Source organism: Alligator mississippiensis, chromosome 4, assembly GCF_030867095.1.
Source record: "Alligator mississippiensis isolate rAllMis1 chromosome 4, rAllMis1, whole genome shotgun sequence".
In the NCBI taxonomy this organism is placed as follows: Eukaryota; Metazoa; Chordata; order Crocodylia; family Alligatoridae; genus Alligator; species Alligator mississippiensis.
Window position 1 is genome coordinate 136872630 of NC_081827.1, and position 14722 is coordinate 136887351.

At 41.2% G+C, this 14722-nt stretch overlaps 1 protein-coding gene across 1 annotated transcript in view; it reads right to left on the minus strand.

Annotated features, from left to right (window-relative positions):
* Positions 1 to 7013: 7013 nt before the first annotated feature.
* Positions 7014 to 14722, minus strand: part of LRP6 (LDL receptor related protein 6) — a 196092-nt gene continuing 188383 nt past the window's right edge. Inside the window, exon 23 of the mRNA XM_006267901.4 lies at positions 7014 to 12917. Coding sequence (XP_006267963.1) covers positions 12626 to 12917 — 292 coding nt within the window. The 3' untranslated portion in view covers positions 7014 to 12625. The remainder of the gene's footprint in view (positions 12918 to 14722) is intronic.

Below are 14722 nucleotides of genomic sequence, written 5' to 3' on the forward strand. Positions count from 1 at the left end.
TCAGGATTCCTCTATGTCATGAAAACTCAGGGCTGGATTATAATCCTGGTTTTTATTCATTTACTGGGGTTTAATCACCTTGGCTTCTTTTGGTTTTACTAGATGACAAACCAGAGGTAGTAAAGGAGTTGTACATGCACTGAGAGGTATGGGCTATTCTGTGTGCATCAAGTGTCCTGACTATTTCAATATCTACTCCTACTAACCCTCTTCAGATTCCCTTTCCCCAAGGATATATTAATTGCTTTCTTCTGTGTTTCCACTACCCATTTCCTCTTAATAATTCTGCTCCCCACAACAATCAAACACCTGCTGCTACCTCAGCTCCAAACTACTTGGATCCTCAGATGATGTCTGAAAATCCCAGCTGAAAACTCCACCATAAAAGCATTGTCCTGGACTTATATCTTCAGAAAGCTCCTCCAGTTGGAAACACTTTCCAAGTGTCAACTAGTAGATTCATTTTCCAAGTCTTAAGAAGGGACCCTTAAAAGCAGGAAACCCCAAATTCAAACACCATTAGCACACTTCCCCTCAGACAAACCAGCAGAGAACAGTGTGTTCCTTACATGGTCTTTACCTTCACAAGAAAGCCCATCCCCAGCAGCTACATTCAAGAATAAGTCCCCAGTGCTGCTGGCTGAGCCCAGTGACAGAGCAACAGTGACCTCTGTCCTACATGTGTGTGCACAAAGGAGGAAGCATCACAGGACAAAGCAACCAATTTCTATTTCCAGCAGCCATCAAGTATTCATGAGCTGCCTGAAAGAAGAAAAATACAACAGATTTAAAATGTCCAATGGCTCATAAGACATTTTAACAAACCGTTCATTTTCAAACAATCCTCCTGTCAATGATAGGTGTCTCTTTCTGATCTTTTCTTCCTTTGGTTTTTAATATTAAGGATATTTGCATAAAATCTGGATTTTTATCTCCAGAGCTCACCTGCTGCACTCCCCACCTGAAGTCAAATAACCATGTTAGTGGCATTCTGCTTGCTTCCACAGCAACCAACTGTGATTTCACAGGCAAAACAATGAATGCTTCAGTCGAGGAATAAGCCGCAAAAGCATATTAAACCCCCAAGGAAGCAGGGATCTGGTTTTCATTAAGTACCCTAACTAATAAGAACCAGGGGAAGTAAAATACAGGAAATAGACAGTACATAAGCACAGCTCTCCAAAGTTTTTACAATCCTTTCCACAAGGCGTCAACAAGTCTAAGTGACACTCTCCTGCTGGGCTGACCAAGTCCCTTTCCCAAGACAGGGACCAAATTCTGCCTCTCAGGGTGCAGAGATTACAGGTGAGAATAGTTCAATTGCTTTTTAATTTAAGTTGCAATGAACTCCCTCTTCTTTTTGATATCCACATCTTCCCTCAAAGTTTGTCCAAAGTGCTACCTCTATATTTTTAATCATCTGTACTAATTTAGTACTATCAGTCTAGTTTAGTACTGCTGAGAAACAGCACTTGATTTTTGGGGGCCAATCGTTCTAAGAGTGGTACAAATAAATTGTCCCTATCCCAATTACACCCTAAAGCAGTGGTTCTCAACCTTTTTAGATCAAAACACCCTTCAGAAAATGCTAACTTTCATGTGTTTTTTGACTACAGAAAAATAAGAGTGATTCTTTTTGTTGCAAAAAATTCAGAAAGAGCGCAATACATTAAAATATTTTGACGTTATGGATTCCTGGGTTTCTCTTGTAACTCCTGTGTAGGTGTTTGCATACCTAACAGTGCTAATATTATGTGGCACCCTGCATCACCCTTACAAGGTTCTCACAGCACACACCTCTTTAAGAATCTGCTCTAAAGAGACAAGAGAGAGACAAAATGGAAGGGGAGATTGAGGCCCTGAGAAGTCACCTAGGGATAAACAAGTCAAGTTCCATTTTCAGGTTTGCATATCTCCACTCACCAGGGCATATGGGAAGCTTGGCTGATTTGGGAAGAGATACTTAAAAGTAGAGCCAATGTGGAGAAAGGAAGGGAATCATAATGTTATTGCTGAGCATGTGACTATTCAATAAAACATTTTGGGTCTCTCTCTCCAGTTCTTTTTTCATTTTCACAGGTGCAAAACTGCAGTAACAGAATAGAGAGCTGAGTCCCACCAGGTTTCACTGAGAGATAAATGGTTCTGAATTCCTTTCAGTACACCTCTCAATTTTAAGTATCTTTTCTCTTCTTGATGAAAGATCAATGGCTGCTCATTAGTGAGAAAGGCTGGAGGCAGTGTCACCATACATATACAGGTCATCTTTGTATAAAAAAAGGCAAATAAGTAAGATAGGCAAAAACAAACAAACACACAAACTCCAGCAACAGCGAGAGGTTAAATTACAAGGTCATACATTAAGTTAGTGACAAAGCTATAAACCAGGTTCTCCCAAATCCCAACCCATGGCCTCAAAGCTATGAAGCTTCCTTGTTCTTGTATGTGCAAAAGAGCTCTTATTTGAGCCTTTACATAGTCTTTTCTGCTCAGAACATTGAATAAAAGCATTTTATCCTCGCCTTAAGGCCTTACACCAATTCTGCCCTGACCTCTGACCTTTTGATATATATTCCTTCCCTGGTTCTACTAGGACTACCATCAGCAGCAATGTATGCTTTCTGGGTTTCTTACCTTCATGGAGGTGCTGTCCTCATTCAAGTCACACATCTTCCAAATTGCCTTGTAGTCAAATAATTAAAAATATAAATGGGAATCCCCACACTGGGGAACCGTATTGCTGTTACCCGTAGTTTTTTACTATATCCATTTTTGTTACTGTCACTTTCTGGGTCAGAGGCAAAATAAGATCAAAAGGTCTTTGGAGAATAAACCAAGCTGTGGTGTACAACATCTAGCATGCCTGTGGGTGCTGACAACAGGTAGGAAAAGAAGATGGACTTAGCATAGGAAAAGCAGGCAGGAAGAATTTGGCCACTACAAGGGAACAGATATCTAGCACCCAGTTTCTGGCACAGGTCTAATTTTTAGCAGCACCAGAAAATGGTAAATGCCTACTGGATGGGACCTTCCCAAAAATCAAATAGCCTATCCATCTCTTCATGTTTCCCTATTTTGATATTTCCTTATTTTTTCCAACCAAGATACATCGCAGCATGGAACCTGCCAGTCAACATAGTGTGTATTCTTCCATGAAGTAGAGTCCAAAGTGTTGCAAACAGTAGTAGTAGTAGCAGTAGTAGTAGTAGTAGTAGCAGCAGCAGCAGCAGTAGTATTTAGATCTATAGGTTACTCTATCAAGAAAGACTCATTGCATCTTATAGGGCAGGAGTTTGCAAGGGGAGACAGAATTCTTCACTCCTACTGTCTCCAAAGAGTTTGCTAAGCCTCCATCAACTGACATTATGAACCAACTTTCTAACACATGCATTCATTTTCCAAATCTTAAGAAGGGACCCTTAAAAGCAGGAAACCCCAAATTCATGGCACATCACAAAAAAAGACACAATTAAAGTGATCATGTTTAGGCTAGAAGCATCTGAAGTGTAATTCCAATCCAGTTTTGATTGAGAGCCTGAGCTCTCTCTTACCAGGTGCTTTTCTATGTGTAGCTCTACTAAGTATGCTCCTCCCAGTGAGATGGAGAATTTCCCTGCTAAATGAAAAACAAGTTAGACAAGTTCAACAGCTCCTCCAAGAGACAGCACGGTGATTTTACACTCTCAGCTTGGGAGACAGGTACTGATTGCCAAGACGGATGGATCCACAATCTCATCTTTTTTCTTTTTAAACAAGTTCCTCTCTCCAAGCAAAACAATTAAATACGTCTCCAGCCCACCTTCCCCCGCCCCCACCCCCCAATTCCTCTTTAATGTATAGTCAGGGGCAGAACTCCAGCATTTGCCGTCACCTCTGCTAGCATGTCCACAGGCAATCGAAAAAAGGATCATACTAAGGAAACAGATCCATTTCAGGTTTCCCTTGGGTTTTTTATAGAATGGGGAGTATTATTTCAAATGATAAATGATACCTCAGTGTTTCTTCTAAACCAACCAATCCCTGCAGATGCCTCAGCAAACATGAGTTCATTGATTCTGCTGTATTTCTGGAGGCGTTTGTAATGAGTACTGTACAATTAAGAGACGTGGGCAGTTAAGAGCCAGACCCCAACTGCACATAGTTGAATTTACAGTTGTCTCTTGTTTGTTGCTGCCCTTAAAGAGTGGAGATTACTTTTCAAAGGCAGTATAGGCAGTCCTTGACTTGAAATGTTTTGAGTTACACCATTTCGCACTCACAACATTTATAAATTGTCACCCTGTTTCAACTTTCTGACATCAGTTTCAACTTTCCAATGCTTAATCTGATGCGATGTCACGCCAGCAAACAAGTTTGCTGCACTGTCCATCTGCATGAAGAATATCTGTCAAAATTGCTTGGACATTTTCTTTAAGAAAGCAGGCAAGACTCCAGAAAAACCTGCAGCCAAGACTCCTGAGAAGACTCCAGCCAAGAACCCTTTAAAAAGTCCAGCCAAGAGCCCTTCAAAAACTCCAGCAAAGTCACCTCAGAGAAGTCCTTCCAAATCAATATGATTGCTATTTACAGTATAAATACATTAATGTAGCTATATTACTCATCTATAACTGATTGAGTACAAAATTCTGGGTTATTTTTGGTGAAAATAAGGTGTTGGGCCTTGGTTCAGGAACCAATCCCCCATTTATAACATTACTTCCTATGGGAAAATCGGTTCTGAGTTAAGTTTTGACTTAAGACACGGTTTTCAGGAACCAATTGTATCGTAATTCCAAGGACTGCCTGTACCGAAATGCAGGTTCTGAAATCCATAACCTTGGCGCCTGCCACAAAGAACTTCCAATCTAATGATTACCTTTAACTCAGCAAGTAATGGTGACAGATACCAATGCATGAGGGCAAATGTGGTAGAAGGAAGCAAGGTGGCATTCTTCAATAGGACAGTCTTTTGTGAGGCTGTTGAAGCAACTGACAACTGGTCACTAAAAAGAAATGCAACACCCATCTGCTCCTGGGAAAGAAGGACTGGTTTCCAAAGCAGAGTATAGAAATCTGAGCAACGTACCTCTCAAGTCCATTTGCAGTCTCTTATCCAAGGATCTAAAAGTACTTCTAAAAAAAAAATCACAATACCTTTGTGAGGCCAGTAAATAGTGTCCCCTTTCTTTAATCAATGCAGAAAAAGACACAAAATAGATCAAGTGATTTGCCTAAGGCAACACATGGAAGAACTGCAACCAGAAGGTCACTTTTATACGTGCTTCAATGTATTCTGATTAGATTGCATTGGAGTAAACTCGCTTAATTGCTCTACGCTCTGCAATTAATCGAGTCTGCTGGAGTGTTCTAATCAGAACGCTCTGGCACACTGCAGTGTCTCGTGTATTCAGCATCCTTGCATTTCAAAATGGCGGCGGGGCATTTTAAACTAAAGCTTGTCGAATGAGCTTTAAAGCATCCCCACTGCCCTTTTGAAATGCAGGATGCTGAATACACAGGGCACTCCGGGTGTTTTAATTGGATGAGCTCTAATTAAAATGCACCCCTGGAATTCCACCTGGAATGTATATAGGTGCCTGAAGAGCCTTGCTATAACTTATTCCATGATTGCTACTCAATAGGTCACACTTTCTTTTCATTATTAATTAACTCTGGGAAACTGGGGATTGGAAGGGGAAAAGCTCACTTCACCCTGATTGCCCCTAACTTCAGCAACTACATCCCCACCCATTTCTTTGATACAGTGAGCATTATAAAATTAGAACCAAAACAACCACGAAAAAAGATGTTGATCCTAAAAGCACTAACATATATGCTTAATGTCAAGGCTGGGAGTCTTTTCTAAAAGATATTCTCCAGCTCACCCAGAAGTTATAATCCGAGGCAGGAATCGTGTGATGAAATATTCTGACCTGTATGTTGCGTGAAGCCAACCAAATAAGGTGGTCATAATCAGGGACCTACCAAATTTGTCATTGCGTGATTTTCATAGAAAATGGAAAATTGGGAGGCTTTGTGAAAAATGGCAGGCTCTGTAAAAAATGGTGGGCTTACTGCAAAAAAACCCCAAAAAACTTACTGAAAATCAAATACTAGCTCCCTAAAGGGAGCCAGAAATTCTCACAACTCTGCAGCCCGAACTTGCAGCCTGTCAGAGATGAAGGGAAGAAGGGGGCGGCCAGCACAAAGGGTTGCTGGCAAGATGACTGCCACCCCTGTCCCTTGCTACTGATTGGCTGACAGGGCTGCCTTTTGTGTGGCCCCACACCCTTCCACAAATCAGCAGCAAGGGGCTTGGCTGCATGACAGACAGACATCACAACTAATCAGCAGCAAGGGTGGGGCACTGGAGAACCTTGGCCAGAGGGGGGCTGTAGCGGGGTGGATACTGTGCTCAGCCCACAAAAATGGTAGCTGCCCCTGGATCTACCTGCAAAATTGGCCGGTTGCATCCTCAATTTAGATAGAACCCTAAACATAATGGACCCTTCCAGCCTTATCTATCTATGAACTTTCAGTACATGTTGTCTTCTGGAAAGCAATGGATGCCCGTGCAATTCCTCAAGTGATTTAAGTTAAGCAGTTGCACTGCCGTATTTCATCGCATACACATATCTTTTCCCCAAAATTCAGCTGCTGGCCATTAGGTGTACTATATAAACAAGGAAATATGACAATAGCAACTTTTGCCTCTGCTGGTGCAAAGCTAAAGTAATCCTGCAGTGTTGCACCTGGACACCTTTTCTCTTTGCTTCCTATCTCAGAGGCTCCTGTTGCGGAAGCAGGGAAAAATCTTTTCTTTATTCTGCTTTTCAAAAACAACTTCTGCATCTTATTTAAAATAATGCTGTATGTGAGAAAATAGAGTAATATTTACAGGATCTGGGCCCATATAATTACAGCAATAACCACACCGTGATGAACTGAAAGCAAACCCAATTTATACATTTGTTCCCTTTTCCCAGACTTGGGAACACAATTAAAATTACCTCTTTTATATTTTCCACTCTCAGTTTAATTATAAAAATCAACATTTTATTTGTTACAATTCCATTTATAGTAATAATTGAAAAGGAGTTTTGTACAAGGTTTATATACAGCTTATAAGTAAAGCACTTTATTTTACAAAATAAAGGTTAGCAAAGGGGTGAACAGGGATGACCAAATGTTGGTCACTATAATATAAATACATCCTTGCAAAGCACCATCGTACCAAAGTTGATGAACGAGAGACACCAGCTGGCTTTAAGACAATGACAAGCAGCAATTAAAGCTTACAAAAAAGGATTAATTAAAAATATATAGAAACAAAAGAGATTAAATATCTGAAAGCAGCACCAGATCCTTCACTTGCAAACAAGGATAGTTTAGCTTAAGACTGGTGGTATCCTCTTTACAAAAGATATATTTGATTTCCCTTACTGACTCAAATGTTCGGCTTGAGGCTACGGCCAATATAAACCAGGCCACCTCAGCCTTTTTGTGTTCACTTAAAAGAAAGGTGTGCAGAAAACTTCCCACAAATCCCTGCCCATGACAATCATGTTTTACTGAGACAACCTCTGGACTAAATTCAGAATGGACAGTTTTGATGATTCTGAAAAATTTTGGAGACTGATCTCTTAGCTCCAAAAACATGTTTGCCTTTGTATCCCATAAAGCTCTGGAAGATTGTCCAATATTTAAAATTTCTAGTAACATTATAGACAATTACTGTACTTTGTTTTTTGCTCCAGGTAAGCAGCAGCAGCCGCCCGTGCCAGCAGTGATGGCCGCTGTCTACAAAACCTACTGCTGCTGCCACGGAGCTGTGCTTGGAGCTGTATGGCCAGCGGCAGCGGTGCAGCGCGGGGTGGTGGTGGGGATGGCTGCGTGCTGTCCAGCCACCACCACGCTGCCACTGCCGCCCAGTGGCCGGCTGCACAGTTCCAGGCACAGCTCTGCAGCAGCGGCGGGAGGTTTTGGAGGCAGTGGCTGTCACCACCATCATGGGCCTCCAGGTAAGCAGCAGCGGCTGCTGCGTGAGCCCCCTCCCCCACCATCCCTCGCCGCGGCTGCAGAGCTGGCCTTGGAGTTCTGCTCCGGCTGCATGCTAGCCTCCCTCAACTCCCTCCCCTGTGCAGGCTGCCAGGTGGCATGTGTGTGGCCTGCACATGACGGGCACCACCACACTGTGCCCTGCTTTTGCCTGCAAAGCCCCCTGCAGAGGGGCACCCCTGCCCTCACCCCCTGGCCCTGCTCCCAGCTGTGATGTGCTGCTTGGGGCTGGCACCACCCCCTGCTCCCTCAGCCCCCAACCAACTTCCCCAGCCCTGCCCCACAGCCCCACGTACCTCTATACTCCAGGGGTGAAGGGCGAGTCTGAGCCTGAGCCCGGCCTTGGCAGCCTCAGAGGCTCAGGCCCTGCCCTCCCTCCTCTCCCTCCCCCTCCAGGCAGGGCTGGGGGTTTCCTCGGCTCTTGCACGCTGGAGCTGTGCCAGCCTGCAAGACCTCTTTGCAAAAGCAGAGAATCCTTGGATTTCTCTGCTAAAAAGGGAAATCTATGTTTTCTCCAATAAAAACAGGGAATCCATGGTTTTCTCCATTTTTCCATGGGAAACGGAAAACCCAGGTCCTTGCTGATGAGACAGCTTTATGCTACCTGCCATTACCTCTTGGTAGAAAGGTGAGATGAGCCTTCCAGATTGGAGGTTTTGTACAAGATAATTTGATTGGCTTTGCATTCTGTGTACCTTACTTATGACTACAGAGTTTTAGAACAGGAAATAGGAAGTTACAGCTCCCTCAGCAAATATGCCCCTTTTGTGTAAACTGGATCATTTGCATACTTTGTAAACAACAATTCATTTAGCCTCTTCAGATATGTGAGTGGCTTGGATGAATTCTGGACTCATGGAAATGAGACCTTTAAGATTTAAAATACTAAAACTGGGAAACAGAATGTAAGTATTCCATCTCTATAGTTCTTTGTATCTATGTAGATGTTCTTGGGTTTTTTTAATTATACGTGCTCCCTGCAAAATGCAATATCATACAGAAGGAATATACATGGAAAGCCACATTTTGTTTGATTTTTTTTGTGATTCAGAATGCAGATCTGCAGTTATAAGTGTGAAGACTCCAATCCCACACTTGTGTTTACTGAAATGTCCCCTGGATTTATTTCCATGTACTGATTTTCTGCTACAGACATTCAAGTGGGAAGATCTCTGGAAAAACTATATATTATGCATACAAATAAAATGCCCTAGTCTCTGGGTGTCTGATTCATAAAGGTACTTAAGTACATGCTTAACTTTAGGCACAGGAGCAATGCCAATGATTACAATGGGACAACTTTCACACATAAAGTGAGCTGGTCCACTTACAAACCTTGCTAGCATGCAAAGGACTGTTTGCAGGCCTTCATTCCAGTCCATTTAAGAAATAACAAAGCACATGCTCTTCACTGAGAGGCAGAAGGCAGGAGGTGATTTGCTGAGAGGAAGGACAAACAGAAGCTGTTCAGTCTCCATGTCAAATCAGCCTTTGGCTAACTAGGAATGTGTCAACAGGGGCAAGAGCTGTAGTGATGCTTCTGTACCTTGGGCATCTGATTACTAGGAATTTCACAGATCATCAGCTCATTAAGATTTTCCTCTAAAATTTATGGTAAGATATTTGTGCTTGAAAATTGGTTTCAAGTTTCCCATTACACAAATTCTTTGGTAAATCAGAACAGAGAAACAACCTGCTCTCTGCATTGGCTTTTTGTAGTGCAATAAATCATCTGTCCATTTTTCCCCTCCTTATACGAATGTTTCACTCATCAAAAGAACAGAAGATGCAAATTAAGTACATAATGCACAAAGTTAAATGTTTAGATCGAAATATATCGCTGCCAATTCTACATTGACTTCTACTTCCATCCTGTTGACTTCAATGGAGTTCTATTTGGGTTTAAATCCGTACAGAAGTCAGGCATTATTGTCCAAAGGGGAAGAGCTAATTCTTCTACAATAAGGCCTCATTGTAATCAGGGTCAGCAATGATACCTTACATGAAGAAAATCGGTAATAGTTTTGAACCTTCTGGAAGAGGGTACCACATCTTAAGCTTAACCACCTCAAGAATTTTTCAAACAGAAATTGGCACACTTAAGAAGTATCTTGCAAGAAGAGACCACTGCCATCGCAGTACAAAGCAAATGGAATGAGATACAACAATGCAATATTTTTCTGAGTTCATTAGTGCAAGTTTCCACATGTGAACCCCACACAGAATGCTGCACATTTAAAAAAATGTAAACAACGTAGAGGTCTCAATTCTGATCGGCACCTGGCCTCTCCTCGCCCCCCCTTGCTCTTCATATAAATAGACTGGCATCCCCCTTAGAGTTCACAATAACTTCAATGTCCATCCTACTGGAGATCACAAGTAAGTTTCTTCACCAAAAGGAAGAGCCAAAGGAACAAGTACCAAAATTCTTAGGTACCTAGAATGAAGCATCACCTGGGCTGACATTAGTGTAGTTAGTGCACCTGACTTTAAGATCATTTCCAATAGTTTGAGGAAAATTCCAATAGTCTGAGGGTACTTTGTTTTAAATCATCCTGGGGTATGATCAATTATTAGAAAGGTCCTTTACTACCACTAGAATTCTAAACTTCATCATTTCCCTTGAAGCTGAAACTGAGAGAGGCTCCAACAGTCATACAGAGTTGTAGCAGTGGCAAGTGTCATTCAAAATTTCCTGAAAAATACAGGTTGAAAATCAGACCATATTTCCAGCTTGCATCTCATAGTAAAAACTGATTGGGAAATGCATAACAGAGCAGTAAACCCATTTGGGTACCTATGCAGAGTGATTACCTTGGTACTAGGTCCCAGGACTACAAGGCAGAAGTCCCTCAGAACCCTCTATAGCAAGAGGTCAGATTTAGTCTGATGCGTAGTGTGGCAAATGCTTAATGTCACCCAGGATAAGATCCAATGTGAGCTCCATTAGGTTAGGTAGTCAAACTCAAATGCTGCATTGGGGTCAGGAGGAGTTTGTAAGATCACATATTGCCCTTCAGCTCATGCAAGTATTTTTAAAAAATGAACACACACCATCCCTTTCAAATTGCTGGGGGGAGGTAGGAGGGCTACACAAAGGAGATATACAAAAATGCAGGTTGTTAATAGAAAACGATTTGGTTAAGAGTAACTTTAAATTTGACACTCGCAGTGGTTAATACTGAAGTATTAAACTCAAACCATGCCAAAGAGATGGTAGTGTAGAAATCATACTGAGAAGAATGGCCTAAGATGGACATATCATGAAGAGTTAATTCAGTAGGAGACACATTTCTAATGGTCCAAATGTCTATTTCTTATAGTTTGTCCCCCACTGACAAAGTTTAAATGCTTCCTTACTAGGAAAATATATATATTTTATATATGATTTGCATACCATGATATTAACTATACACTGAAAGTACTGCAAGGATATAGGATTCATTTACAATAAAACTAACAATTCATGGTTAAATTTATAGTTTATAAATATGTTGCCTATATTATATGTGGTATAAAAATATTTGACATTTTGTGGGCACTGGATCAAAACAAGTGTGTGTGTTTGCTTACTTGCTTTTAAAAAGGGACAAAAGTACATGGTACATGCATATTACCCTTGTCAATTATGTCAGAATTGCACTGACCTGGTACAAAAGTGGACTCCTTCAGGTTTGGCAAACTGAAGAAGGCAAAAATAGAGTATGTACGACATTGCATCAAAAAGGCAGAGGATACCTTTTCATTAACCCAATTCCAGGGGTATTTGAATAAGCATATTAGAATGAAACAACATGATATCAGGGTTAGAGGTCAAGGAACACACAGGAAAGAGGAAAAAAAGGAAGAAATTTTTTTTTAAATGCACACAACAAAATTATTTGTCTTCTAGCAACGGCGAATGTTGTAAAGTGGTATAACATTGCAAGTGTAGGCCCAAAAAATAATATAAATGTATTTGAATGAAAATGGGTGTATAATTATGATGTATTCACTTCTATGATCTGTGATATTCCAATAGAAAATGTAAAGCCCTTTGTATGTAAGGTTAGTATCTGTCCTGACTGTGTTTTCTTCAAGTTTAACTTTAGTTGCTGGCCCTCCATAATTAATGTAGAGGTTATTTGGCTACTTCCAAGTGTCTATGGTATGCTGCTCTGAGACGGACTTCTTTATTATTATTTTAAACATTTTTTGGTATTGACGAACCCCGCATCTCACCTCGCTGGACAATAATGCATCCTGGTCCTTCCATTTTCAATGTGCTCAGTCACTTCACTGGATTAAGGCATGTTTTTGTGTTCCATTTGCAAAAATAAAAACTTTTTGTACAAATTTCTTTTTCTTTTTTTTTATACAAAATCTTCTCATGGCACAAGCAGCAGATGCTGTTTAAGAAAATATATAAATATCCTCTTTTTTCTTCTGTACAAATATCTCCAAATATTCCCCACCCCATTTAATAACTCTTAACTGTACACTGGTCCTGCCTCACCCCCTCTGCAATGGCTCCCTCCCCTCTTCCCAATATGAACATTTTGTATTTACACAGTTGTAATGGAGGCAGTCAAAGGAGGGGAGGGCCCACTCATGAGGAGTCCGTGCAGGGAGATGGGGGTGGTGGGTAGAGGTGATGAGAGTAACTCCGTTCTGTGTAGGGGGAGGGTGGGCAGCTCTCATAGTTCTCCTCTGCTGACAGGTACTGGCTGCGTGGTGTGGGTGGAGGTGGCACAGGCTCTGAATCATAATTCAAGTCACTGGTGTAGCCCTTTGCCACTGCTGTTGTGACCCTTCGGCTGGGGGCATAGTCACTGTCACAAACATCTGTGCTGCAGGGTGTAGTAGGAGGTGCAAAATGGCGGTAGCTGTATGGCCTGTAGCTGAGAAGGCCACAGAAAAGAATTAGCGGAGAGAGAAACAGACTGAGACAAAATCTCAAACAACAGCACCCACGCAAGCTGTACTGCCTCACAACCTGGTAAGTGGGGGACGTACATAACAGAATGGAGATTTTTAGTGTTAGGGACTGAAGAGGAAGGGCTGTGCTGAGTATGTGCAGAGATGTTTTATTTCAAATACCAAATTTAAGGCACTGGTTTCAGTCCAGAGAGAAAGAAGTTAGAATCCCCCCACTCCCCCCTACTTTTTTTTTTTCTAGAAACATATCTATGTCACAGCAGCCAGAAGACATATACCTGAAGTGAGCTGAAGTGCTCAACAGGTGCTGTAGATAAGCATTTTTCAAATGGGTACAAGGTGGGGGGGAAGCTTATATATACAAATGTGGGTGATTTGTGTCTACCGCTCAGTGCAATAATACTCTAAGCAGATACAACTGCCAGCACTTCTGCCCCAAAGTCAGATACCCTAGAGAAGGGCTCCAATTCCTCTAGGCTAGAGCTATCCAATTGGGCTCCCAGCCGGGTGCTGGAACCCACTACTGTTGCTGCTACCCCCAACTCCCCCCTTTGGCTTGTGCTTTCTGTCCCTGCCCCTGGGGCAGGAGAGCAAGTCCCAGAGAATCTTGGGGCTCTGAGATTTCAAGTGCCACCATGCAGCATGGGAGCCCATGTGGTAGTGTGATCATGTGGCCTATAGCATTGGATTAGACCCCTCTTCCCCTCTCTTGCTTTAGTTCTAGCAGAAAGTCAAAGAAATTAAATACATAAAACTATGGCAGAGAAACTAAACCTTATCTTATGGAGTTGGCAAAGAGAGCATATTAACATTAAATGAAATAAAAAAAATTAATAAAGTATATGGATCTATAACAGCAGAGAAAACAGGCCACAGTTTACAATACTAAGAGGAAACACAAAATTGGTAAGAGCATAACAATTAAAAAACCTAACAAAGTAAAAGAACCTGTTGAAGGTTTCAAAGGATTCTAAAAATTAAGAGCAACTATGATGAATAAAAACCTGTTGTGAAATCTATACTATACTGAGTGTAAGATGATCTACATATCCACATATTATCTCTAAAGTATTCTTTCTTCTCTTCCCCTCCTGACATATGTGTATTCCCTCTCTTTCAACCTGCCAAGGCCCAAATGACAGTGTGCAATACAAATGATTATTTGGGCAGAAAACTTAAAATAGTGTTCAGTGTATTCAAAACACTGTTTCTAGCATAAATAGTTTTCAATAATAAAAGTAGCAGGACCACTGGTGTGTGTGGTACAGGCATGGGTAAATCCAGGACTTTGTAAAGGGAGTTGCAGAACATGTGGCACATTACCACATGTAACAACACATTTTTCTACAGTTAAAGAGAAACTAGAAGCTTTACTAATATGTTAGGGAGCTGGTGCTAAAATCAAAACAAAAACAAATATAACTATTTGAATTTGCATGAATGTGTTAGATTATATATAAAGTTTTAAAAAATACAACAAACTAGGCAAAAACAGTCAAAAGATATGCTGTCATTAGTTTCGTAGTCATTATAGTTAAATGTACATCTCTTATACAGATTCATAAAATAAAATTTATCCTTCTTGAGTATCTTGACAGTGCCTCTAATACTGTCAGTCACTTCTACATCTGAGGTAATATTACCACACAAGTTAAGGTTTTTAGCTACAGTTAAAAAACAGTCTGCAAGGCTGTAAAACAGAAGAGAGGCATCATCAGGAATGGCTACCAGATAGCAACATTGCAGAAAAAAGGACAGTTTGCATAGT